Source organism: Dendropsophus ebraccatus, chromosome 6, assembly GCF_027789765.1.
Source record: "Dendropsophus ebraccatus isolate aDenEbr1 chromosome 6, aDenEbr1.pat, whole genome shotgun sequence".
Taxonomy (NCBI): domain Eukaryota; kingdom Metazoa; phylum Chordata; class Amphibia; order Anura; family Hylidae; genus Dendropsophus; species Dendropsophus ebraccatus.
Window position 1 is genome coordinate 108,637,514 of NC_091459.1, and position 27,662 is coordinate 108,665,175.

The 27,662-nt window shown below is 42.5% G+C and overlaps 1 protein-coding gene across 8 annotated transcripts in view; it reads right to left on the minus strand.

The window, feature by feature from the left end:
• TRIP12 (thyroid hormone receptor interactor 12) overlaps positions 1-27,662 on the minus strand; it is a 92,904-nt gene that overhangs the window by 2,501 nt on the left and 62,741 nt on the right. For 5 of the 8 annotated variants that reach the window (XM_069975589.1, XM_069975595.1, XM_069975594.1 and 2 more), the window contains 26 exons: positions 27,310-27,378; positions 26,619-26,784; positions 26,187-26,304; positions 25,882-26,038; positions 24,151-24,304; positions 23,487-23,715; positions 22,844-22,962; positions 22,513-22,717; positions 22,235-22,335; positions 17,191-17,365; positions 16,551-16,692; positions 15,194-15,385; positions 14,681-14,832; positions 14,157-14,314; positions 13,907-13,980; positions 13,154-13,353; positions 12,922-13,049; positions 11,874-12,025; positions 11,276-11,418; positions 10,731-10,887; positions 10,433-10,531; positions 9,967-10,081; positions 8,590-8,744; positions 7,982-8,146; positions 1,780-1,944; positions 300-413 (listed from right to left, as the gene is read on the minus strand). In XM_069975589.1, coding sequence (XP_069831690.1) covers positions 300-413; positions 1,780-1,944; positions 7,982-8,146; positions 8,590-8,744; positions 9,967-10,081; positions 10,433-10,531; positions 10,731-10,887; positions 11,276-11,418; positions 11,874-12,025; positions 12,922-13,049; positions 13,154-13,353; positions 13,907-13,980; positions 14,157-14,314; positions 14,681-14,832; positions 15,194-15,385; positions 16,551-16,692; positions 17,191-17,365; positions 22,235-22,335; positions 22,513-22,717; positions 22,844-22,962; positions 23,487-23,715; positions 24,151-24,304; positions 25,882-26,038; positions 26,187-26,304; positions 26,619-26,784; positions 27,310-27,378 — 3,804 coding nt within the window. The remainder of the gene's footprint in view (positions 1-299; positions 414-1,779; positions 1,945-7,981; positions 8,147-8,589; positions 8,745-9,966; positions 10,082-10,432; positions 10,532-10,730; positions 10,888-11,275; positions 11,419-11,873; positions 12,026-12,921; positions 13,050-13,153; positions 13,354-13,906; positions 13,981-14,156; positions 14,315-14,680; positions 14,833-15,193; positions 15,386-16,550; positions 16,693-17,190; positions 17,366-22,234; positions 22,336-22,512; positions 22,718-22,843; positions 22,963-23,486; positions 23,716-24,150; positions 24,305-25,881; positions 26,039-26,186; positions 26,305-26,618; positions 26,785-27,309; positions 27,379-27,662) is intronic. The other 3 variants (XM_069975596.1, XM_069975592.1, XM_069975591.1) reach the window with 1 other exon arrangement.

The following is a 27,662-nucleotide window of genomic DNA, read 5'->3' on the forward strand; positions in this document are numbered from 1 at the left end:
TTAATTGCTATTTGTGAACATAACCTGACTTGGGCCAATCATTAGGAATGAGCATTCCTGTTAATGTTCGTTCAGGCAGGTAAAAAGACCTTTAGAATAAGTAACAAAATACAGATCTGTCATGTAACATAGCAACCATTATAGACCGCAAATAGCCGACGAGGTCTGTACAAATAAGTCATTGTAATTTCATTACACTGTAAACTAAGATGGGGAAAAGAAATAAAAAATGCAAATTACAGAAAAGGTCACCAGATGAACACATTATCAAAAAAACTGAATAAAGCAAAATTACAAACCTCCTCTGGGTAAAAATACTGCAGGTGGTTAAGAGGGAAGACTGATTCAAAGCCATCTCTAAAGGAGTCAAACTGTCTGGAGACTCCTTCATTCAACGCCCAATAAATTACAAGCTGCAAAGAAACACAGAAAGATGCACGTAATCCTCAAGTTAGCATATGCCTTGGATGCCAGCTCCTGCCATAATTACCTGCCAGTGCACTAGACAGAACTGTGTTCCCTACTGCTAAATGAGAGAAAGCAGCAGGCCAGCTTCATACTGTGCTACATTTCAATTACATCTAGCCCCAAAGCACTGCTGCCTGGGACACATTCTATGCAAAAATTGTTGAGAATTGTTAAGAGTTTTAATTCTCCCTGTAACTTAGCAAGGGTAAAAGTAACTGCAATAAATGGAAGTAGGGCGCTTAGTAGTGAACTACAGCGCTATCTACCTTGCAATATGTTCATCCATAAATAAACCACCTAACGCTATAACTCAGTTTTAGGTCAAAGACTGAGGTCATGTTGTATCCCAGTAGACTGCAAAGCCCCAAGAGATATAAAAGAGGATGTGGACAGGATGACCAGGGTTCTTCAATGGGATGACTGATAGAGACCAGAAGTGTGTCTGCTCCTATTATTGCTACCACTGTTACAAGACACACATGAAAAGCAGCAGCTATTTATAAGCTTTAGAGTTTGGTTTATTTATAGCGCCACTCTTGGGCTGGAACGGAACAACGCTGTCCCATTCACTTCAACGCACGCAACTGAGCTGCAATATCACGCACAAACTGGGGACAAAAGTAGTGCTGTTTCTGGAAGAAAGCATCCATGTTTTTCTAATCATGGATAGCCCATTTTACCTTTTCCTCTCCAGATCCAGGGTATTCGGAACCAGGATCAGACAGTTTAGCTGGTTTTAGTTTGTATTTGTCTAACAGCTATATGTGTTTTATTCTATATTTGTTGAGCTAAATGTGAATAACACAGTATTTATGGAATGATCAATACAGGCATCTTAGGCATCATTAGGTAATCATGGACGTTATAGTGATTACTGTCATTGTAAGGGCTGAGCTGGGTGTAGATCCAGGAACAGTCCAGCAATTATGTGATTGTTAATGTGACCACCAAGACCAATAGAGGCCAGTGCCTATTTAACCCACAACACTCATTGAGCAATGTATGGGAAAACAAACTACTCAACGCGAGGGCAGCTGGAGGAAACAGTGTCAGATACCTGTTCGGTCAAGGTGACACATGGTGCCATAAATCAGTCAGTGCTTCCATAACATAGAAAAATGCTCTCGTGTGCAAAGTGTCTGATCTGCTGCAGGCTGAAATGCCTTCTCGCTCCCTCTCCCATCCCTACTTACTACGTACTATTAATGGAAATATACTTCTAAGAACTCTCAATGATATAGACAAAACATTTACCATCTACATATTACACTTGGCTTATAAGGTCAATACTAACAAGTCTATTTCACTTACCCGTAAATATTCATCCAGATTGTGAATAGTCACAGGCACATCCTTCCCTCCCTTCTTCAACTCGATATTAGGAAATCCTGGTAGTGTAAAGTCCAGGCCTAGATCTTCTATAGAGCAGCCATTCATATTCAAACTTTCAAGTGCAAATTGCAGACTTTCTTTGGTCTATGATAAAGCATACATGTGACCATGAAAATCAAGCAGATACTGAAAAAAAATACATATCTGAAAGTGTTTGACCAGGATTAGAAAAACATTGTAACTTTTCTCCAAACACAGGGCCGTACCTGTGCATGGTACTACAGCTACTCACTTCAAATGGAGCTAAACTGAACTATCAGACCCAAACAGGCATGCTACTTTCATGGAAAAGGGCAGCCATGTTTATCTAATCCTGTAGAACTTTTGTATGGTTTTCCTGTTTATAAAAACTGCAAAAAACTTTAAATGCTATTTAAACAATTGACTGACAGTCATTAACTCACCATTTACATACACAAACGCCACCTACTGGCAGTTCAGTGTGTTCTGCACTCTCCTTTCACAAGCAGAAAAATAAAATTAAGCATTTAATAATCTAAAGGGTTATTTTTTTTTCCATCTTTTGTTAGCGACCATTATTAGGTCATTCTGTTGGCAGTCATCCACTACCTAGAAAGGGTGATTTTAGTTTAACCCCTTGCCTCTTCAGCCTGTTTTGGCCTTAATGCCCGGGGCCTATTTTATCTTTATATTCAAAACTCTTTTCCTAAGAAAAATAGTCATGCCACATGAACTAATTATTAATGCAACATCTACAACATGTCTGGTTTATGGTGATGTCTTTTGGTGAACGTCCTTTTACTAGTTAGAATGTTAGAGGACTTCAAAATTTTGCAGCGATTTGTCAAATTTTCTTGAAATTTTAATTAATTTTTTCCTCTAACACAGCAAATACTAACTGAGAAATTCCACTCACTAATTTTCCCCTTAGTCCAAGTCCCATATGTGGCCGCAGTGTGTGACCTGACTCAACCACTGGCCTCAGACATGACAGAACTGGTGAATTTTGGGGCCTTTTTTTTTTTTTATTTCAGTTGTTGTTTTTTTTTAGCCATTATACCATGTCACAGAGGCCTTTATTTGTGTAAGAAAAGTTGACGTTTCCATCTGTACCATTCTGGAGGGACATGTGGCACCCTAATTATAGTGCTTGAAAAGCACTATATTGTAATCCGTATTCTTCTTTTTCTTCTTCCGTTTCTTCTTCTTCCAGCCATTTTTCTGCGCGTAATACAGCCCGAACCGCTTTGCGCACACACTCCATTCAAACTGCGTTTCGAAGCCCTCGGCAGTGTGTGGTGTGCTATTTTTCGTTTCGATCGGATTTGTTGTTTTTAAGAAATTTACGTTAAACGACCCCAAATTTCCCATAGAAAATAACGGCCCATTGCAAATAATGGCCAAACTCTAACCGCTAACAGCCAATCACAGCACATATGCAAATAGCTGAAATAAAGCAGCCAATAGGAACTCTAAGGTTTTGTCAGGCAATGTATCACACCATCCACAGTCACATGTCCACTATTGGCCAATAGAAGATGTAATATATGGAAGGTCCTTAATGATTTTGTCTCACTGACATGAGGAAGATTGTCATGGTAACTGAGAAATGATCTTTACCATTATAAGTACCCAGATCGCTCTTAAAAGGGATCCAAGTCGCTCTTAATGGACGGGACCCAAGTTGCTCTTAAAGGGACCCAAGTCACTCCAAAAGGTATGGGACCCATGTCGCTCTTAAAGAGACACATGTTGCAAGAGCGACCTGGGTCCCTTTAAGAGCGACCTGGGTCCCTTTAAGAGCGACCTGGGTCCCTTTAAGAGCGACCTGGGTCCCTTTAAGAGCGACCTGGGTCCCTTTAAGAGCGACCTGGGTCCCTTTAAGAGCGACCTGGGTCCCTTTAAGAGCGACCTGGGTCCCTTTAAGAGCGACCTGGGTCCCTTTAAGAGCGACCTGGGTCCCTTTAAGAGCGACCTGGGTCCCTTTAAGAGCGACCTGGGTCCCTTTAAGAGCGACCTGGGTCCCTTTAAGAGCGACCTGGGTCCCTTTAAGAGCGACCTGGGTCCCTTTAAGAGCGACCTGGGTCCCTTTAAGAGCGACCTGGGTCCCTTTAAGAGCGACCTGGGTCCCTTTAAGAGCGACCTGGGTCCCTTTAAGAGCGACCTGGGTCCCTTTAAGAGCGACCTGGGTCCCTTTAAGAGCGACCTGGGTCCCTTTAAGAGCGACCTGGGTCCCTTTAAGAGCGACCTGGGTCCCTTTAAGAGCGACCTGGGTCCCTTTAAGAGCGACCTGGGTCCCTTTAAGAGCGACCTGGGTCCCTTTAAGAGCGACCTGGGTCCCTTTAAGAGCGACCTGGGTCCCTTTAAGAGCGACCTGGGTCCCTTTAAGAGCGACCTGGGTCCCTTTAAGAGCGACCTGGGTCCCTTTAAGAGCGACCTGGGTCCCTTTAAGAGCGACCTGGGTCCCTTTAAGAGCGACCTGGGTCCCTTTAAGAGCGACCTGGGTCCCTTTAAGAGCGACCTGGGTCCCTTTAAGAGCGACCTGGGTCTCTTTAAGAGCGACCTGGGTCCCTTTAAGAGCGACCTGGGTCCCTTTAAGAGCGACCTGGGTCCCTTTAAGAGCGACCTGGGTCCCTTTAAGAGCGACCTGGGTCCCTTTAAGAGCGACCTGGGTCCCTTTAAGAGCGACCTGGGTCCCTTTAAGAGCGACCTGGGTCCCTTTAAGAGCGACCTGGGTCCCTTTAAGAGCGACCTGGGTCCCTTTAAGAGCGACCTGGGTCCCTTTAAGAGCGACCTGGGTCCCTTTAAGAGCGACCTGGGTCCCTTTAAGAGCGACCTGGGTCCCTTTAAGAGCGACCTGGGTCCCTTTAAGAGCGACCTGGGTCCCTTTAAGAGCGACCTGGGTCCCTTTAAGAGCGACCTGGGTCCCTTTAAGAGCGACCTGGGTCCCTTTAAGAGCGACCTGGGTCCCTTTAAGAGCGACCTGGGTCCCTTTAAGAGCGACCTGGGTCCCTTTAAGAGCGACCTGGGTCCCTTTAAGAGCGACCTGGGTCCCTTTAAGAGCGACCTGGGTCCCTTTAAGAGCGACCTGGGTCCCTTTAAGAGCGACCTGGGTCCCTTTAAGAGCGACCTGGGTCCCTTTAAGAGCGACCTGGGTCCCTTTAAGAGCGACCTGGGTCCCTTTAAGAGCGACCTGGGTCCCTTTAAGAGCGACCTGGGTCCCTTTAAGAGCGACCTGGGTCCCTTTAAGAGCGACCTGGGTCCCTTTAAGAGCGACCTGGGTCCCTTTAAGAGCGACCTGGGTCCCTTTAAGAGCGACCTGGGTCCCTTTAAGAGCGACCTGGGTCCCTTTAAGAGCGACCTGGGTCCCTTTAAGAGCGACCTGGGTCCCTTTAAGAGCGACCTGGGTCCCTTTAAGAGCGACCTGGGTCCCTTTAAGAGCGACCTGGGTCCCTTTAAGAGCGACCTGGGTCCCTTTAAGAGCGACCTGGGTCCCTTTAAGAGCGACCTGGGTCCCTTTAAGAGCGACCTGGGTCCCTTTAAGAGCGACCTGGGTCCCTTTAACCTCTTAAGGACATAGGACGTACCGGTACGTCCTATGTCCTCATTAGCACTTCAAAGCGGGGCCGCGCGGCGGCCCCGCTTTGAAGTGCCGCGATCCCGGGTGCCGCGTGTAGCCCGGGACCGCCGCTATTAGCGGGCACGGTCCGATCGCCGTGCCCGCTAATTAGCTAATCGGAGGCAGCTGTCAAAGTTGACAGCTGCCTCCGATTACCGGAGGCAACGTTTCCCTGGTGTCTAGTGGGGGAGATCGCTCCTCCGGGACCTTGTCCCGGAGGAGCGATCTCCGTTACTGATGCCGGCCGGGGACGCGTCCAAGATGGCGCCGTCCTCGGCTCGGCACTCGTTTGTTTCCGGCTGCAGCAGCCGAAAGCAAACGAGTGCCGATCTCATGGATCTCTGCAGCATATCTATGCTGCAGAGATCTCTATGAGAGATCAAAGTGTATATACTAGAAGTCCCCCAGGGGGGCTTCTAGTATATGTGTAAAAAAAAAAAAAAAACGTGTTGTTAATAGTAAAAATCCCCCTCCCCTAATAAAAGTCTGAATCACCCCCCTTTCCCCAGGTTTTAAATAAAAGTAAACAAATAAATAAATAAATAAACATGTTTGCTATCGCCGCGTGCGTAATCGCCCGAACTATTAATTAATCACATTCCTGATCTCGTACGGTAAACGGCGTCAGCGCAAAAAAATCCCAAAGTGCAAAATTGCGCATTTTTGGTCGCATCAAATCCAGAAAAAATGTAATAAAAAGCGATCAAAAAGTCGTATATGCGCAATCAAGGTACCGATAGAAAGATCACATCATGGCGCAAAAAATGACACCTTGCACAGCCCCATAGACCAAAGGATAAAAGCGCTATAAGCCTGGGAATGGAGCGATTTTAAGGAATGTATATTGGTTAACAACGGTTTGAATTTTTTACAGGCCATCAGATACAATATAAGTTATACATGTTATATATCGTTTTAATCGTAACGACTTGAGGAACATGCATAACAAGTCAGTTTTACCCCAGGGCGAATGGCGTAAAAACACATTTCCCCCAAATAAAAGAAATGCGTTTTTTTTTTCAATTTCACCACACTTTGAATTTTTTTCTGGTTTCGCAGTGTACTTTATGCAAAAATTCAGCCTGTAATTGCAAAGTACAATTAGTGACGCAAGAAATAAGGGGTCATGTGGGTTTCTAGGTGGAAAAATGCAAGTGCTATGACCTTTTAAACACAAGGAGGAAAAACCGAAAACGTAAAAACGAAAATGGGCCATGTCCTTAAAGGGTTAAGAGCGACCTGGGTCCCTTTAAGAGCGACCTGGGTCCCTTTAAGAGCGACCTGGGTCCCTTTAAGAGCGACCTGGGTCCCTTTAAGAGCGACCTGGGTCCCTTTAAGAGCGACCTGGGTCCCTTTAAGAGCGACCTGGGTCCCTTTAAGAGCGACCTGGGTCCCTTTAAGAGCGACCTGGGTCCCTTTAAGAGCGACCTGGGTCCCTTTAAGAGCGACCTGGGTCCCTTTAAGAGCGACCTGGGTCCCTTTAAGAGCGACCTGGGTCCCTTTAAGAGCGACCTGGGTCCCTTTAAGAGCGACCTGGGTCCCTTTAAGAGCGACCTGGGTCCCTTTAAGAGCGACCTGGGTCCCAGGTCGCTCTTAAAGCGACCCGGTCGCTCCTAAAGGGACCCATGTTGCTCTTAAAGGGACATGAGCCAAGTTGCTCATAAAGGGATGCGACCCAAGTCGCTCTTAAAGAGACGGCACCCAGGATTAAAGTTTCTCTTAAAAGGAAGTCACTGGTAAAGGGGCGCTCTTTTCAAGCACTATGTATTTCCCTGGAAATGCAAATCTAGTTTTTTACTAAAATTTTTAGGGATGGTCCGGACCTGCCGAGGTTCGGGTTCGTATGAACCCGAACGCTCGGCAGCAGATTCCCGCTGTCTGCCTGCTCCGTAGAGCGGGAGGACCGCCTGGAAAACTGGGATACAGCCTATGGCTATGGCTGTATCCCAGTTTTCCAGGCGGTCCTCCCGCTGGATCCGCCCACTGCACGGAGCGGGCAGACAGTGGGAGTCATTACGGAGGGTTCGTACGAACCCAAACCGAACTCTGTTGGGACCATCCCTAAAAATTTTTATGTAGGTGGTATGAATAAAAAAAACACAATTTAGCAGCCGTTTTTCACCATTTTTTGTACACAGTTAACTATAAGTCACATATGACATGTTATCTTTATTCGTCAGGTCGGTACGATTACAGTGATATCCATTTAATATAGCTTTTGTTATAGTTTATGGCATTTATACTATATATACTGCGGCTCTCCCTCCGGCTGCCCCATAGACACTGCGGTCCCATGGAGTGGGACACAGCCTCCTCCCGCTGCCCAATCGTTGTTAGGGACAGCAGGGGGAGGCAGGGAGAGAATGACGATCAGGGATTTTCATTTCGCAGGAACTACCTGAATTACATGACGTTAGCGGAACGTCATTTTGCAGCAAGGGCTTAAAGTATAAAGCACTGCTGGACTATGAAGCAAACCAATGATCTACTAGTCGACAAGTATACATATCAGAACCTAGAAATGTCTGGAGTAAAAGTTACCAGTGCCTTATCCTGTTCCAGTCTCTTTTTCTGCCTCACAATTTCTTCCAGATGATATACAGATTTTGCCACCACTGGGTCAACATTGACCAAATCATGCGAGGCCAAGGAGGTTTCCAGTCTTAACATCCATTTGTAGAATGGGAGTCCAAGAGGAATGTCCACCTATAGAAACATACACTAAATATCAAGCCAAACTACTTAACAACATTTACTATAAAGAGCAAACACTGCAATACTTTCCTTCTGATGCACATTTTATTTCTATTAAAGGGGTACTCAGGAAAGTAATTTTTTTTTTATAAATTGCTTTAAGTTATATTACATTAGAATAAATATTTTATTATTTATACATTAATTCATGTTAAGTGGCAACACCGACGTCACTGCTGCCACCAATGTTTGTGCCAGGGACTGCAGGAACGTTTAAGCAGTTCCCGATCCCCTGCTCTGATCCAGCGCTGCTGCACAGCATTACTCATACAGAGCTCTGTGCTATTAATAACTGAAGCAACGTACTTAAAAAAATCATTACTCTTTGGAGTATCCCTTGGATTTGCATTACATGATGCCATTTAATTCCATGAGTTTGGATGGTAAGAACTCACCAGTCTGAAGTCCATGATGGCTTTAGCCATTAGTTTCCCAAGAAAACGGAACTTCATTTTCACCTTAGCGATATGTGCTGGTTTAGCAGTCCGTCCAAAGGGAAGCGCAAACAGGCCCTGCAGGTTGTGAACATACTTGGTCCCTTCTTGACTTCCTATAAAAGGGAATTATTTTTAGAGTCTACATTTAGAGTCTGCTATGAAAACCATATGAACTAAAACTGAACTTCTACAACAATTAAAGGGGTAGTGCGGCGCTCAGAAATTATTCACAAAACACACATTACAAAGTTATACAACTTTGTAATGTATGTTATGTCTGTGAATGGCCCCCTTCCCCGTGTCCCACCACCCCCACCTGTGTACCCGGAAGTGTGGTACGCTATACAAACCTGTCACGTGCCGACACCAGTCTTCTATCTTCATTCAGCGACGTCTTCTTCGGGCGGACGGCGAACAGCTCCGACTGTTCCGAATGCCGTCCGCCCTCTGCAGTGTCATCCGATGCTCAGCCGCGATTGGCTGAGCATAACTGTTCTCAGCCAATCGCGGCTGAGCACAGTTGTGACGCGGCGGAAGGGGGGACGGCCGGCAGCGACTCGGCTGTCCGTCCGAAGATGACGTTTGGCACAAGATGGCGGACGGCCCTCGACACGGATCAGGTAATGTATAATGCACCACACTTCCGGGTACACGGGTGGGGGGACACGGGGAACGGGGCGATTCAGACATAACATACATTACAAAGTTGTATAACTTTGTAATGTGTGTTATTCTGTGAATAATTTCTGAGCGCCGCACTACCCCTTTAAGTAAAACCACAAAAGCTTGCTAATAAGTTCACACATGACAGACCTTTTCTGCCATACACCTTGACACAAATAAACAGTGATTCCAGCGTACAATATGCATATGTTACATGCAGATTCTTATGTGAATTTATAGAAAATTTCACCCCCATACATTAATTTTTGGATTACAAGCATGGTCCCGGAAAGAAATTATGCTCAAAATCCAAGGCACAACTGCTACTCTCTCCCCTGCTGTTTGCGAGAAGTGGCTGAGGCCAGACTACTCCTTTAAAGGGGAACAAAAGAATAAGCATCATGCAGCATGCCTGTTTTTCCACAAGGTGTTTACAATCAACATTTCCATCTTCATGTAGAGTATTTTAACTATCTGGATTCTGCATGGCAAATCTGCCTGTAGGGTCCAAATCACACACAGACAGACACACAGTGAAAATCTTTTGATTTCTAGTTTTTCTCTGTTGATTTCACTCAAAACACAGAGCAAGATAAAATATGTGAAAAACCACAGTTGGACCATCATTTTTCAAGTTGAAAACCCAAGAAGTAAAAAAAATTACATATTTACCTTTCGGATTAGCAAGTGTGATTTCTTCACCTCTCCAAAGGCCAAGGTCAGCTCTTTGTAATTCCTGAGATACAAGTGCATAAAACTCCAAAGTGGGTCCCAATCCAGTTCCAACCTGAAACGTACACACAAGAAAATGTCAAATGAATCAAAAGGAAAATTGTGGTAGGAGGCAGGCCTAGTTTGATGTTCTAGTTCAGCAGCGTAATAAGCATCGCAGTATTCCTACTGTTAAATGGAAAAACACAGCTCTACACAACCAAACACTCCAGGGCCAATGCGGAGGTTTGGTCCCGCCTGCTTAAGGTTTGTAATGTTTTAAAAAGGTATGTGTGGGAAGACATATGGTTTTCACAGTACGCATCATTGTACAGAGCCATTTATCATTGTGATTTGATACTTAGGGTACCTTATTTTTAGTTCTACTATGCACTTACAAAGTATGAAATAATTGAGGGCCACTAACCTCATTCTCATACTGGATCTCCAGCATGGCTCGAGAGCTTCCAAGATCCTGCATCACAGATTCGGCTTGTTTCAGAAGCTCATCTCTATTCACAGTGCGCTGAAAAAGAAATGACACAAGTACCAAGCTCAGTCAGCTGGAAAATATAAGATTACCCTGCTCATGTTCTCACCACAGTAGTAGTTCTGAAACAAAGAACACTTCAAGCAAGAGAGCAGAAAGACACACAAAAATATTTTAACTAGTGTGTATGGCGTTAAAGAAACCGAATATATAAAAAGTGTACTAAATGCAGTACCTTTTTCCTGTCCAGCCTAGGGGCCACTCTGCTGTCCTGAGAATCTGACTGGTTGATTTCGGGGTTAGTGTCAAGCAGCCTCTGCATTGCTCGATCTCTGTCAAATGCAGTCACGTAGAACAACATTTGTCGTGTGTCGAACGGAAAGAAGAAGGGGCTACAAAGAATAGAAAAAAAAAAAAAAAATTAATTTACAATTGTAGTCACAAACCCATCCTCAAAAGTGAACTATTGATAACTGGCTGTGAAGAAATAATAAAGCGAACCAAGCATGGGCATTATGGTTAACAAGCATTTAATCATCCGTCAGTCTAACTCTCTGCCAAAATGTATTCTCACTGGGAAATAATGCTGTTTAGAGTGTGCCAAGCAGTCTCACACAGTAAAAGACATGCTGCCTCACCACTAGCATTGAATACTAATAATATATAGATATATCTCAACAGCTAAGCTAAAGGGTTAAAGCTTCAGTCAAGTTTTTGGAAGATACCAGGTGAGTCCTTCGCTTCTAATAGGCTGACCTTGCAATTCCTGAGAAAACTTACCAGCTTTTCCCAAGCTCTGTCAACCAAGTTGGAATATTCCCCGTCATGATAACCAGGGGGTCTTGCAGCTGCCGGTTTGCTTTTGCAGTCAGTTTGCTATTGATAAACTCTGATGTGGGGATAATCTCTTTGCAGACGGCATTCTATGGGGAATTCAAGAAATTTTAGTATCTCAATGTACCATAAAGAGCACAACAAACCTCTGAGACTCAGAATGTCCACGGTCTACACCTATGTGAATTTTGGTTATACTGTGAACATTTATAAAGGTAACAGTCTTTCAAAAACTTTGGAATGTGCCAGGGACATGTCAAAGGTTTAATCTGTCTTAGTATGGGCATTCAGACTCTGACCGATTGTTAAAATGAGTGTTGAGAATCTAGTGAAGAAGCGGCTCTTCTCCCCCCATGCACCCAATGTTATAATACGAGTCAGTCTTAGTCACATGGCCCAGAGCCATGAGAGAACGTCCTTAACATTTACTTCTTCAGGCTTGTTCTAGCAAACAATTGGGGGTCCCAGCCCCCAACCGTGAATAATCAAAACTTGAACTTGCAAAGAGATCCTAACAAGTAACAAGTTAAGCAGTGTAACTTACATCAAACAAGTAAAACCAGTATCTACTGATGGCATGAAGAACCCTTAGAAGGATCACCACATCAAGGGATGGGTCATCAAAAGTGATATTTTCAGGTGGGGTGGAGATGAGGTAATTGTCTAAAGGATTAGCAATTCTTGGGCAAACTCCATCTGTATAAAGAGGAAAAAAAAAAGTTAGTGTACATGAAAATATCAGTTGAAATGGCCACAGGAGGAGTAATATTCCTCAGAATCATGCAGACCGAGTATACAAGAGACAGCACCTCTGTAGAAGGAAATAAAACCTAACTGCATCTCCTAGATCTCTATAGACACCATGCTGGGCTTTCTAATGCAAGGAAATACCATCACATTTAAAAACTTTAAAGATGCATAATTAGACAGCAAAAACTCAAAAAAAGAGTAACTCAGAGTAAACATTCCTGAAAACTTAAGGTAATCTTGGCATAAAAATAATAATAATACATAATTATAATAATAAACGGTCCCGGGACAGAGATATCCTGGTCAGAAGCCGGCGCGATTGCTGTGGAGATAGGTCCGGCGTCCATAGGGAATGAATGGAGCCGGACTCATCTCTTCAGCGTGCGCACGGCTCCATTCATTCTCTATGGACGCCGGGCCCATCTGCACCGCGCGCACCAGCTTCTGACCAGGATATCTCCAACCCGGCACCGGCTCCGGGAGCGGGACTCTGCGGGATGAGGTCAGTATAAGGGGATCTAGCTGGGGGTAGGGAGCCTGTCACCCCGGCACGGGGCGGGGGGGGACAGGTTGGTTGGGTGGATGACAGGTCTCCTTAAAAAGTCATCTAATCTGCCAATAGTTTCCACCAAAATCCCCATGGAGGATTCTGCATCAATTTTTAGGCTGAATTTTCAGCATGGATCTTAGCTATGTAAACATGCCCAAAGGGTATCACACAGATTTAAAATTTATTGTAAATTGTGCTTCTCACAAGAATCAACCCTGACTACATACAGTGATATTTCTTTAATTTTGGTAATATTAAACCAAGGGCAATGTGCTGTCACACATAAGCTTACCATGCCACAGTTCATCATGTTTCTTTGAATTCCTAGGAGATGTTTTGGTTGGTGCAGTTTGGGCACGACCACGCTTGCCACCTACTGTATCCTTTGTGCTCTCTTCCTCTTCTCTTACTGGCTTATACCTGTAATAAAAATGGAAAATACATGAGTAGTTCTCTAATGTAAAAGAAATAAATGAATAAGCAGCTTGTTCTAACAAAGCTGCACAAACAAAAGAGGCACTTACCAGATAGTGTGAGTCTTGGTCCAGATACCAGCTCTTCCTAGTGGATTACTTTCATCATCTGTAGACTCTCTTTCCTCCTCTGTCTGTATGCTATACTGTCTCACTGCTTGGTACACAGTCATGTTGTAAGGGAGCAAGTGATCACCTATGTAAAATTGTAGCCTGTGCCGTACATTCCCTGAATTCAAAAACTGAGCAGCCTAAAGATGACAAAATCAGAGAAAAGTTTGGTAATTTTTTACAATTATGACCAGCCTGACAGGACTAAAAGGATGGTCCCACAATTCACACTTATTCCCTATCCACAGAACAGGGTACAGATGGGGGAATACTTTAGCATTCGCCGTCCAGGCATGACAGTAGTTGTAGTGTTGCAGCAGCTGGAGGGCTGAAGGCTCCCCATCCCCAGACTCATACACGTATGATCATGGAGGGTCCAACCACTGGGACCACCTGTAAATGGTGAAAAATTCCTTGTTCTCAGTAATCTTTAGCAGTTCTATAAACAGGCATGACAGTGCAGACAACTGACTGCTGCTCCATTCTGACATACTAGGGACCCTTATTCTGAAGGCCATGGGAAGTCCCAGCGGTCAGATCCCTGGCAACCACATACTTGTCCTCTATATTTTGAACAAGGGATAAGTGTCAATGGTGGAAACCCCCTTTATCTACATATAAAGCAATTTTAAGACAGATGACCTATTGTAGGTCTTAACTGAATATGTCAACAAATGTAAATTATTCTATTACCAAAGATTCATCAATTTCTTCATCAGAGCCATCATCATCACTGTCTTCATCATCTTCTCTCACTCTGCCATAGCCTAAAATGTAAAAAAAATAAAAATTAAAAATGAGATATTCATAAGCTATAAAACTGAATTTATATGAGAAATACAAAAGCCAAATTAAAAGCATATAAAAAAAATTGTGTGTATAAAATATATATTACACACACACACACATTATAGTGTTTAAACTATGAAACAATAAAACTCACCTCTAACCACCAGATACCTCTCTATTGCTTGCACAAGAGCCAGGGGATCTATTTTAACAGGCCCACCCTTCCACTGCTTTACATTAGTGCATTCTGGGTGTCTTTGCAATTGACATTTCAGCTGGTGAGTATTGAAAAACTTTAGAGCTTGAGACCCTCTGGTAAGAAAGAAAAAAAGAAGGAACAATTAGAGAAAAAAAGAAAGAAAGAAAGAAAGAAAGAGCAACCAAAGGGAGGCCAAGGAGTATATTCACACTAGCATCATGGTTTATGTTTGTGCAGGAACCCTGTTAGGTATGATGGATCACATAGTGGGTCTTTTAGGCCTCTGGTGATGCATTTTGAGATAGAACAGTCATTATGGCCACCAAACAAATAATGAGAATTGACGCCTATACAATCAAAATTTTAAACAGCACCTAATGTAGCCAAAGCTAAAACACTAAAGTGTTAGTAATTTATACAACTTTTATATGGATAACTGGAAAATGCATCAATTTAGAAATGTTTAAAACATTACATACCTGCTCCCTGTACCATTACCACTTGGAAAATCATGCACTTTGACCGGGAACTGCTCCATCTGACTGAGGCAGTTATTCATTTTGTGTACCAGTGCCAGCAAATGCCCATTTTCTGTCAGCTCTATCCTCCCAAGTGGCTCCTCTCCTGGAAGCTATAAAGAATAGCAGAATACATTTGTTAATAGCGCACAAGATAGCTGCTTCAAGGTACACACTGACTGCAATGCTTTTAGAACATTAGGTGGCTACAAACTCTAGGCAGCATTCATACTCCTGCTAGTAGATAAAATAAATAATTAAGGAGGGTACTATAGGTCAGCACTACAGCGACACAGTTTTTCTACCCATCATGATATGGTGAATCTAATGGCTTGAAGTTACATTGCTTTCCTTATCAATAAGTGTGGATGGTATGAATACACTTACAGCTGCTAGACATTAAATCCCCAGCAGCCAGCTTCTCTATAACAAGTTTTGTCAAATAAAATGTTCATACATTCTCTAGTTACTTACCGGGGACCCAAAGAAGACATGCAGGAACCTTTTTAGTCGAATATCTCTGCTAACAACATCTTTTTCACTCTTAGAAGTCAAGTACAGAAGTAGTTGCTTCACAAACCCACTGTGCTGGATTTCAAAAGAAGACACGTCTGACTCCGAGACAATGCTCCGGATTTCTACAAGGCACTCAACGCCGCCATCCACCTGGATAAGTTAGATAAAAATATATCAATAAGGATAAAACATCCAAGAAATACATAGAACATCCTGCCATTCTGATGTGGTGGCAGCAGTAGCGGACTATAAATAGGTCCTTTTCGGGCAGTAGCCCGGGGCCCTGGGCTCCTGGGGGGTCCCATGGCCACCCAAAAAGACTTACACTTTCAGTTGTGTTGTCTCCTGGCTACAATTCTGCCATGATTTGCAATAAAACGCTACTTTTTTTACCACAATTTTGCTCAAATCAGGGCATCATGACATTATCTATCCTGTACTATGGTCACCACCCTAGTGCTGCCATAGTTACAGTGGGGTGGCGGGGCCCAAGCTTGGTCAACAGCCCGGGGCCTATGGTAAAGTTAATCCGCCTCTGGATGGCAGCCATAGCTGGCCAATTCTTATCAGGGAAAAAAACAAAAAACAAAAACAAACAAACAACACTACAAAACACACAAGTTTAAAATGAGCAGAATACCCCTTAATGTTAATATGTTGTTGGCCTGGTATGAAGCATAACAGGCTATTCTTACCTCTCCATGCTCCCCTGATGTCCTCCTGAGTTATCTTCAGATCCCCTGCTTAATGATTCCACCTCCGTGACAGACTTGTCTTTGCAGAGACAGCCGCTCACCCAATCATGGAAAGGCAGGATAGCGCTGTGGCCAGTGACTGGCTGAGGGGGCTGTTACTGTGAAGATGAGTCCGCCTCAGAAATGGAGGTGAGATTGTTCAGCTGGGGACCTGAAGATGATGCCGGACGACACTGGGGGCACGTGAGATAGAAAGAATAACCTCTTATATTCGCCAGGGGAGCAATATTTTAAAAATTAATGGAATATCTATTTAACATTAAAAACATGTACTATAAAGTAATAGCCAAATAAAAAATAAAAAGCTCCCCAAACAACACATTTTTGCATTTTCTTGCCATATGTATTTGCCTCATGAAGCAGGTAACTAACAGGTGACTATTAATAGTCTCATAAATTTGACCCTTTTCAATGTCCTAGTGCTAAACTTCTCGCAATGATCCAAAAGCAAAGAGCTGCTAAGAAAGTGTGATGACCTGGGTCCATCAGTGTATTGGAAGTACAGATTGAATTTATAAAGGGCTAAAATATTTCAGATAATGAAAAGTCTGGTTTAGCACCTGAAGGTTGAGCTGCTCTGTGGCGTTGCAGAGTCTCTGGAGTACATTTAATGCAGGATTGCTGCCATCCATGTTCTCTGAGCTGAAATATCGTTCTACAAACTTATGTGCCTGTTCCTTGATCCATCCACGAATTCGCTCTCTACAAAGAATGTTAGGAAGGGGGAATTAGGCAAACTGTTAATGAGAAAATGTATGTAACTAAAAGGACACTGGGCATCCAACCAATTTGTTTAAATGTAATAAACCAATGCATCTGAGTATCCTTGAAGCATTACTGTCATTCAAAACCTTTATTACATCTATTTGACACGTCAAATATTATTTATTTAAATTGGTGGGGGTCTAGTGCCGGCACCCTCACTAATTTCTAAATTAAAGCGACAGTAAGTGGCTTAATGAGCTCCATTGTAAGTCTACAGACCAGATTCCTGCAATGAGCAAGACCAAGAGGTGAGTTAGGGAGTGAACTGCACACCCATATGCTTCTCCCGGCTATATCTAGAGATCGGTGGGGGTCTCAGCAATGAGCCCCCAACTGATCAAAAAATTTTACATGTCTGTGAGGCATTTCAGAATTTTTTGTTAAATGACAGTAACGCTTTAAGAAATAAGACAATAAGGTAAAAGATTATTTCACCTGTTGTTTGAGATGGTATCCTTAGAAGCCGTTCTCGCCAATCCACTAACGCCTGCCGTCCGTGCTGGCTCTATATTGTTGCTATTTGACTGTGTGCTTAACCTGCCCCAGGTTTTCGGGTTTAAGCTAGCCAGAAATGAGGATTTCGGGGACTGAGTAGCCGTTGGGCTTTTTGCTAGAATGGAGATACAAGAATATGTAAGCTTTTACATACAGTACAAAAGTCTTACTTTACCCTTTTTTGTAAAAAAAATAAAATAAAAATATTAGAGTCAGATACTAAAACAATTTTTCTTTTTAACGGTTTCTTTTTATTGTGTATTATGGGGGCAGCAATCTTGCCTGAGCTGTTTTAACAGCATTTAGTCACATGCTTTACAGCAAGCCCCTTGGACACGCTTTCAGGCTATGTTCACATCTTGTAAGAGACCGGCCGTTCCGTGGCACGGTCAGATCTCAGCCTAATGCTGCACAGATCACTTTACAGCAGCCTTTTCCTATTGCCACAGACAGAACAGGAAGTCTCAGCTTAGTTTTAGACCTAGTGGAAATGAAAAATGCTAAATGTCCTCCCCTGCCTTGCTTCTCTTCTGCCCAATTCTGAGATGGACTCATCTCATGTAATGCCCAGTGAGGTAGAAAACCACTGTTGATTAGCAAAGCAGGCAGTTCCTGTAGAGAGGAGTCCATATCAGAAGCAGGAAGAAAAGTGTTAAGCAGGAGCTGCAGGGGGAATATGCCTTTTTTCTAACAACCCCATCAATAAAATACCGGATAGTTCATTTAAAAAATATATCTTTATTTATCTTCCTTAAAATTTATATTTTTAGAAATATTAATTTTAAGGAAGATAAAGATATATTTTCTAAACGAACTATCCAGTATTTCAATGATCCTATAATTGTGAGGACAGATTAAAATATTAACAGAACATAATCAGAATTTTCACTATACCCATATAATCTAGGAGGAAATGAACATTTATTGAAACACTTCAAATTTTAATGTGTGTTGATGGTAAAGTCCCATATTTTAGCAAGTCTTTATTTGTGACTTTTTGAAACAGTTAATGCAAAAAACACCCGAGAACTAAGTGCTAAGCGTTTATAGGTTATAGTTTGCAGCTTTTTTTATTTTTATATGTCCCTGGAGGCTGTATCATTGGTGACAATTGGCCATTCCTGCATTTCCTGGTAACTACTGGGTAAAAAGGCTCATATACTGACAGGGAGAGATGGAGTGAGAAGATTAGCGCAAACAGCAGTTTTATCTGCGTGTATTGTGTTGCCATTCTGCCTCATCTTGGTCTCCAGTAGTACAACAGTGCTGGTATTAAATAATAATAATAATTTTTATTTATATATCGCCAACAGATTCCGCAGCACTTTACAATTCTGGGGTACATACATAGACAAAAAATAGACATTACAGAGATACATATAATTATCCATACATGAGGAGCGAGGTCCCTGCTCGCATGCATGAGCTTACACACTATCAGGAGGGGGTGCGAGGGGCAAAGTGCTTCGTTGTTCTTATGTTCCGGACATCTTTATAAATAAGGCAGTGCAGGTAAGGGGGGGGGGGGGTGTGAACCTGTCACCAGCCAATGCCTGCATGCACAGGTCTAAGTGCTTAAATGCTGTGTGTGTGTGTGTGTGTGTGTGTGTGTGTGTGTGTGTGTGTGTGTGTGTGTGTGTGTGTACGTGTGCGTGGTGGAGGTGTCTGTGTGCGTGTGTCTGTGTGCGTGTGCGTGTGCGTGGGGGGGTTGAGTAAAAATTAGGGAACCTGGTAAGCCTGCTTGAATAGATGAGTTTTGAGGGCACGTTTGAAGCTTTGTGTATTGGAGGTGAGTCTGACAGTCTTGGGTAATGCATTCCATAGAACTGGTGCAGCTCGGGTGAAGTCCTGGAGACGGAAGTGAGAGGTGCGGATTAAGGTGGATGTTAGTCTTAAGTCATTAGAGGAGCGTAAGTCACGGGTAGGACGGTAGACAGAGATGAGGGAGATATAGGGAGGTGCAGCACTGTGGAGAGCCTTGTGGGTGAGCAGGAGGACTTTGTATTGTATCCTGAGTTTAACAGGGAGCCAGTGTAGTGACTGGCACAGGGGGAGGCATCAGTATAACGGCTGGACATGGGGATGAGCCTGGCCGCTGTATTGAGAATGGACTGGAGGGAGGAGAGTTTAGAGGAAGGATGGCCGATTAGTAGGGAATTGCAGTAGTCAAGACGGGAATGAATCAGAGCGACAATAAGAGTTTTAGCAGATTCAACAGTAAGGAAGGGAGGGATTTTAGAGATGTTTTTTAGATGCAGATTACAGGAACGTGAAAGATTTAATATGAGGAGTGAAAGAGAGATCCAAGTCAAACATAACCCCAAGGCAGCGGGCTTGTTGTGTAGGGGTTATGGTTGCACCACAGACAGAGATGGAGATGTCAGGTGGAGGGTGTTTAGCAGAGGGGGGGGGGGGGGGGAAGACAAGAAGCTCAGTCTTAGCAAGGTTGAGTTTTAGGAATAGGGAGGACATAGCGTTAAAGACGGCAGACAGACAGTTGCTGGTGTTCTGTAGAAGAGCGGGGGCGATATCACAGGAGGAGGTATACAGCTGGGTATCATCAGCATAGAGATGGTACTGAAAACCAAACTTGCTGATTATTTGTCAGATGGGTAAAGTGTAAAGTGAGAAAAGGAGAGGGCCCAGGACTGATCCCTGAGGAACCCCGACTGTAAGGGGAAGAGAAGATGAGGTGGAGCCAGAAAGTGATACGCTAAAGGAGCGGTCAGAGAGATAGGAGGAAAACCACGAAAAAGCAGAGTCCTTGAGGCCAATAGAGCGGAGCGTGGAGAGGAGGAGCTGGTGGTCTACAGTGTCAAAAGCTGCAGATAGGTCCAGGAGAATGAGAAGTGAATGGTCACCTTTAGATTTGGCGGAGAGGAGATCGTTAGAGACTTTAGTCAGGGCCGTTTCTGTAGAGTGGTGAGGACGGAAACCGGACTGAATGGGGTCAAGGAGAGAGTTGTCAGAGAGGTAGCGGGTTAGGCGGGAATAGACCAGACGTTCTAACAGTTTGGAGATAAAAGGAAGATTAGAGACAGGTCGATAGTTGGCAGCACAGGAGGGGTCTAGGGAGGGTTTTTTCAGTAAGGGAGTGATAATGGAGTGTTTGAAAGCCGAGGGGAAGATGCCAGAGGAGAGGGAGAGGTTGAAGATTTTAGTAAAGTAGGTAGTGACAACAGGAGAAAGACTGGACAAGGTGTGAGGGAATAGGGTCACTAGGGCAGGTGGTGGGGCGAGAGGAGGAGAGGAGTCTGGAGACTTCCTCCTCTGTTACAGGTTCAAATACTGAGAGGGAAGAGGAGGAAATACAAGAGGGAATGGGATGGACACTTCTTTGGGACTGGGAGATGATCTCCTGACGGATGGTATCTATCTTTTCCTTAAAGTAGGATGCTAGGTCTTCAGCACAGAGGTTAGTTACGGGTGTCTGAACTTTGGGTTTGAGGAGGGAGTTGAGGGTATCAAAGAGACGTTTTGGGTTATGGGATAGAGAAGAGATGAGAGAGGTAAAGTAAGATTGTTTAGCAGAATGAAGAGCGGAGTAGTAGCTTCTGAGCACAAATTTGTAATGTAGGAGGTTTGCATCAGTTTTAGACTTCCTCCACGAACGTTCAGCACACCTAGAACACCGTCTAAGAAAACGAGTTGAAGGTGTGTGCCAAGGTTGTGGTCGTCTGCGTTTTGCTGATTGAGGTGTGAGGGGTGCCATTTTGTCAAGGGTTGTTTTGAGGGTGTCGTGATAGCATTTGGCAGCCAGGTTGGGACAAGAGAGCGAAGAGATAGGAGGCAGTGATGACTGTACAGAGTCTAAGTTGTTGGGTGTTGATGGCACGTAAGTTTCTGTACATGACCAAGGTTGGGGTGTCAGGAGGAGAATGAGTATTAGTGATTGAAAAGGAGAGAAGATTGTGGTCCGAGAGCCCGGTAGGAGTGTTATTAAGGCGAGAAACTGGGCAAAGTCTGGAGAAGACAAGGTCCAGGGTATTCCCACCCTTGTGGGTTGGAGAGTCAGAATGCTGGGAGAGGCCAAGGGAGGAGGTTAGGGAAAGAAACTGAGAGGCCGATGGGGAAAGTGGTTTGTCAATAGGGATATTAAAATCGCCCATGATGAGGGCAGGAATGTCAGAAGATAGAAAGTACGGAAGCCAGGTAGAAAAGTGGTCAAGAAAGCGTTGTCGTGAACCAGGGGGGCGATATATGACCACGACTCTCAGGGAAAAGGGCCGGAAGAGTCTAATGGTGTGCACCTCAAAAGAGGAGAATGAGAGGGAGGGCACAGGGGGAATGACCTGGTAAGTGCAGTCCTGAGAGAGAAGTACACCCACTCCTCCACCATGTCTGTTATCAGGTCTAGGAGTATGGGAAAATTGAAGGTCTCCATGGGTCAGAGCAGCAGGTGAGGCTGTGTCTGACTCTTGAAGCCATGTTTCTGTGAGAGCCAGCAGGTTGAGCGATTTATTGAGGAATAAGTCGTGGGTTTCCATGAGTTTGTTGCAGACAGATCTAGAGTTCCATAGAGCACAGTTAATGGAGATGGGGTCTGGCATGCAGGGAATCTTAATCAGGTTGAAAGGGTTTCTGTATGAGGCCGATGAAAAGGGTTAAGAGACCGCTCACACACTTAAATTAACCAAAGGAATCGTTGTAACACAAGAAAATAGAATATTGCTCAATATCCTCCAGCTCTGGTATTCCTTGCTGGTCTAATTTTCCTGTATGTATTATGTACTGTTCATCCATGTGAAAGCTGCAGACAATCACAAGTGATATACAAGTGATGTAGACGCTGTCTTCACTCTAGAGATCAGTGACTTGGCTGCTGCGATCTGCTCCAGGACAGTAGACATTGATCGTTGGAGACGACTGTGCTGTCACCAAATTTAATAGACGAGTAAAGGGCACTATTTCATTAACAATAACCAGCAGTAAGAGTGAAGTTATTTTCAGTACTATGTGTCAAGAAACAGAGCACAACCCATACCTTGATTGTCCGCTTTGTCCTCATCTCTAGGCGGAGAGTATTTTGGCCTCCGTGGCCCACGTTTTGGCAGCCTCTTCCTCTTCAAAACATCACTGAGTCGGCTACAGCATAGAAAAGATTCTTGAATTACACAAGATCTACTGAAAGCTATACAGTTTTTATCCTCTTTTCTACACATCATAGAATACAGTAGTGTCTACTTATGCTTTGAATGATTTGTTTAGACAATTTGTACATTCTAGCTTCATTACTCAAGCAAATAAATAGGCTTTTCTTACCCTTGTGGGCTAAGATCTAAGGAATCGTCTCTGTGCTGAAGGCTTGGAGACCCAAGGTCAGCAGCTGTATTTCCAGCTCCAGTGCCAGTTCCAGTGTTTATGGTAGCTGCACTTGCAAGTGAACCAGAGCCATTGGTGCAGACCTTTGGTGGGCTTGTTAAAAGTGTTTCTGATTCAGCCAAGTTCTTCACTTGATGCATGACACCTTAGGGAAGATGTAAAGAGAGGTTAATAATCTCATTAGAAAAACAATAGGTGCAAAAACAGAGTGCAAACAACCTAGAAAACAATAATACTAAACATTAGAACCATAAGAAGCTGTGAAAATTACCTTCCCTCCTGAAGTACACACTGAAAATATCTGGCAATTTTTGCATCAATATCTCAGCCATCTGAAGAGCTCCGACCACTATTTTGAGGTCCTGACTTGACAACATGGATGCGATGTGGCTAGAGAGAATAGGAGAACAGAAGACTTAATTTAATTTAGCAATAGATATACCGACAAGGAAAGCATGCATTCCAATATCTGGTGCATCGAAAAAACACTAGATTAAATGCACTTATCCTACAATTTTTTTAATTAACAGGGATGTGAAATTGAAGTGTCAAACTATAAAATCTGGAATATTAAGGACTACATAGCAGCATAGCAATAACTTTGGTTGTATGTGTGGGTACTCCTCCATGTATGAAAAAAAAAAAAAAAATAATGATATTAAATCATCAATATATTTTTTGAGAATTATTAACGGTAGATACGCTAGAAGCGTGACTGCTTCTGAAGACTTGAAAAGCCGCAACAGATGTTTAAAACTGTGGTCAGCATAAGCAGTGGGATGCAGTCTCTTATAGGCTGTTGAATAAAATCTAGTAACAAGACTGAATTAGCAATTGAAAGATTTCTTTAGCGGTCAGAAAAAAAAAAAAAAAAAAAAAAAAAAAAAAAAGAGAGAAAGGTAATAATGCCTTACCTGGACACAGCATGGTTTTTTAAAACATCTTTAAGGAGCTCAGCATCGGCAAAATAAATTATCCTAAGGATTGCTCTAAGGCACTTGTGTCTGACGGCGGGCCCCGCCGAAGAGCTATACACTTCATAAAGCACTCCAAACAAGGTCTTAATAAAAGACTTCGCCAGCTCAGGGTCCTCTTTCATCAACTGCGCCCTAGCATCGTCTCTTTTTAGTTCAGAATGACCACCTACAAATACAAATAGGAACAAAGTCAGAAATTGCACAATAAGGGCAAAATTATGTTGAGAAGTTTGAAATAAATAGGAATGAACAATTTTTCATAAACTGAAAAGCTATTTCAGCACACTAGAAAAAGAAAAAACAAAACACACCACCTAAAAAAACAAGTTAAAACACCAAAACAAAGCTAGTTTGTTACACAAAACAGACATATAAAAAAATAAAAAAATAAAATAAAAAAATAAAGACTGTAAAAAGCGGCTCCAAAAATGTTAAATACGCCTACAGATGAAAGAATAGTAATTATCTGAATACCTACCTTAACTACTTGTTTTGAAACGAAATATTTAAAACAATAACACGCAAAAATAGACTTCAAAAGAGAAGGCACATATGACTCCATCATAACAATTCAAAATATACCACGGCACAGAATACTTACTAGTGTTAGCATTGGCTAAAGGGTTAGGTTTTCTCTGAATGGCGCGTGCAGTTCCGGTATCCTCGTTGATTTGCTGCATAGAATTAAAATCAATAGTATAAACACGCCCCAGTGTAGACAAACTTATTTCATCCTCACCAACCTGATGGGCTGCCTGAGAACACAGATATAAAACAGAGAGATAATCCTTGAATAGAAAACACATAACTTCATCACGCACAATGTTAGACTGTGTTTTGTCTTCTCTGGGTGATCAAAATGGCTTGGCTAAATAAAATGGAGGCTGATGCCAAGATGACTCCAATATTGATCTCATTGATATTCCTACATGCTAAATTGCACATACAAACAGAATATTAAATTATTAAAACAAGGTCTTGCCATATTCTAACTGCTTGGATATTTCCATGGCACAAATTTACCTTGCTTTATAAAAAAACAAACAAAAAAAAAAAAACACATACTGGTCGAGATTATTAAAAGGTTAGAAAACAAATCTATCTGTATTAGAAAATGACTGCAAGATTACAAGTATAATGACACGCGTAGTCTGGCCCTCAAGAATTTTCTTTTTTTGTTGTAAATAGTAGAAAATCAGAGAAATTTAAAACGGAAATAATGTCTAAGGCTGGGTTCACGCTGCATTCTTGCTGTCCGTTTTATACAAAAAAAAAAAAAAAACTAAGATGAAAAACAGATAAGTCCATTGAATTTCATTATAAAAAGTGTACACAAAGCTGTGTAAAATAAACATTTATAAAATGCGTTTTGATTTTTTTTTTAGAATGGAAAAATGGATTCACACAAATGCATCTTTTTTTTTTTTCTTTTTTTTTTTGCATAAAGCGGAGTTAAAAAGCAGACTGCAAAAACGTAGCTTGAACCCAGCCTAATATAGCTCTGTGTGAATAATAAAATTAAATATTATGTATACTGTATGTTTTCTGCCCATTACCTAACTGCAGAATAAATGAAACCTTAAAGAGCCACCTAAAGAGGACAAAACATGGCCTAGTGTTATTCTGGCTGCTAAACATATACAGACAAGCAAAAGCATGGCTGCATATGGATGACTGGCGTAGCACCACAACAGACACATTCATTGACCCTGGAGAACCCACAGCTGAGTATTTATAATTTTTGGTACACAGTAAACTGCTATTAAAAATAAAATAGCACAAGAAGCCACTCTAAGAACTGTATTATGGAATGAATGGCAAAATAGTAAAAGCAGCCGAGCCTTCAGAGATTAATCTGTGACATCATCTGAATGACAGGTTGAAGAAGGTGAGACACACAAAAACAAAAGGGGAGCATGTGCGAGACAGTGGGAAGATAGTGACCGTACTGTGAACACACTTCTAGTATAGGACAACTGTGGGCAGTTACTTGAAATGCAATTCCAAAATACAATGTTAGAAGTGGCTCCAAAAACATCAATAATCTTTTATTATAGGTCACTGCGTTTGATGAAGTGCACCATATTCTTTTCACAAAAATGATCATGCCAAATTGTAGGGAAGGAAGAGTCAAGATAAAAGGTAGGAAGGGTGGATAGTAGGTGACAAAACGTCAGGCAAAACCCTGCTAAATTATTTTATATAAACACACACACACACACACACACACATAATGGTACATATACAAAGACACATAAAATACAGTATATGTTTGAGAAAACATGCTAGGCCTTCAACAGCAACATTACAGACTCCATGACAAAACAGTTACCTCAATGATTCGACTGTCAATACGGCTGTATGGGTGCCAGAGCCCACGATCATCCCTCCACTGCCAAATGGCCCCGTCTGTGTTTTGGGCATTTCCTTTCTTTAACATAGTATCAACAGCAAATATTCCTTCTTTTGGTAAACATGGCATCAGCTCACTGTAACCAATGGTATTTATAGGTTATCACGTTTGTTATTTTGTATCAGTACAAAAACAAAGTAATGGCGTCTTTGAATAGGAATATGCAGTCACTAAGTATAAGCAAGATCTATCAATTAAAAAAGGTGGCAGGTGTTAATACGTACCATATAAGAGAAGTCAGTTCATACAACTCTTGGGGACTCCTAGGGACCAGGTCAATTTGCTCCAGGCAACTACCATTTGAGGCCCCACACAATAGAAAGTGAAGAGTTTCTGCAATGTCTAAAACAAATATAAAAGTGTGTTTTTAAAAGTGTGTAAAAAGGTATTGGTTACTCTTTATAAAGCAACATTTACGAGTAAAGTCACATAGGAGAGAACAGCTCTGTATTTTAACAGCAGATAATGTGCAGATAATGGGTTAATACACAACATGGGTTTAGGATTTATCATGCACTTCATCCTTTTAGTAGTAGCAGGGAAGAAAAATCTGCAGAAAATACAGTGTGGCTTTCACATTCACCACGATTTGCGGCGACATCCATGCAGATGTTTTCTAACACGTGTGGGTTTACACAACTGAGCATAGAACGTACTTTGTTTCATGAGCTGCACGGCCAGCGTGGGGCAGTTGGAACACATCAAGGAGAACATCCTGACTACCATGATGAACATGCCCGAGCTCAAAATTGGTGGTGTCACTACCAAAAGTTGTTGGATGTTAGTTAGCAAGTCTTTGGAAGCCACTTGCTGGAGAAGGTTCTGTATCAGAGAAGGAAATTAAAAAACAAACAAACACTTATTACAAAGCAAGACAGGAATATGCATTCATGACACACCTTTAACAGATAACATGCCTGTAAACATTAAGGATCAATTCTCCAATGGGACAACATCATATTGTGGGTGTCTTGACTCCCGGTACCTCAGCTGATCAGCAACAAAAAACGCATTATCAAATTTTGTGACTGATAAACTAAGGAGGCTTGAGATAAAGCCACACTATTTTAAATGTCCCTGCTTTGTACCATAACGTCACTCTACCTACTCTGTGTGCAATGTGTTATGGGGGAGACTGAGTGATTTTGTTTGGTCACACATCCCTCCATACTGCCTGGTCATGGATGGCATCTCCGCACCGACAGCACAAATGAACCATCATTGAGGGGGCGGAGCTTGAGTAAACCAATCATAGGGGCAGAAGTAATCTAGCTGTCTCACAGTAGGGTACACATCCTAAGAGTCTGTATGTATAATATAACAGAACTAGCCCAAATGAAATCTTACCTCTTCATGCTGGAAATTATCTACCAGACGTGCAAAACAGAGGCAAGTGCTTTCAACGGATTTCTTATCCTATAGGAGGAACAAAAACAGGAAAATAAAAATATTAGGTGCAGTCTCAAAGATACGCAAATGTGGTTTAAGTCTATCAGATTGTCCGAGACAACACAAGTTTATAAAAATGTATGAAATGCTAGCTTCTAAAATGGCTTGTTGCTGCAAGGATCATGTAAACCTATATCAATAATAAGGAAAGATTTGCGCATATGACTTATATACCCAAGCAAGAAATTAAATATTTGTCTTCTCCTGTGAAGACATTGAAGGCCGAAATCTTAATGCTTCAATTAAAAAGA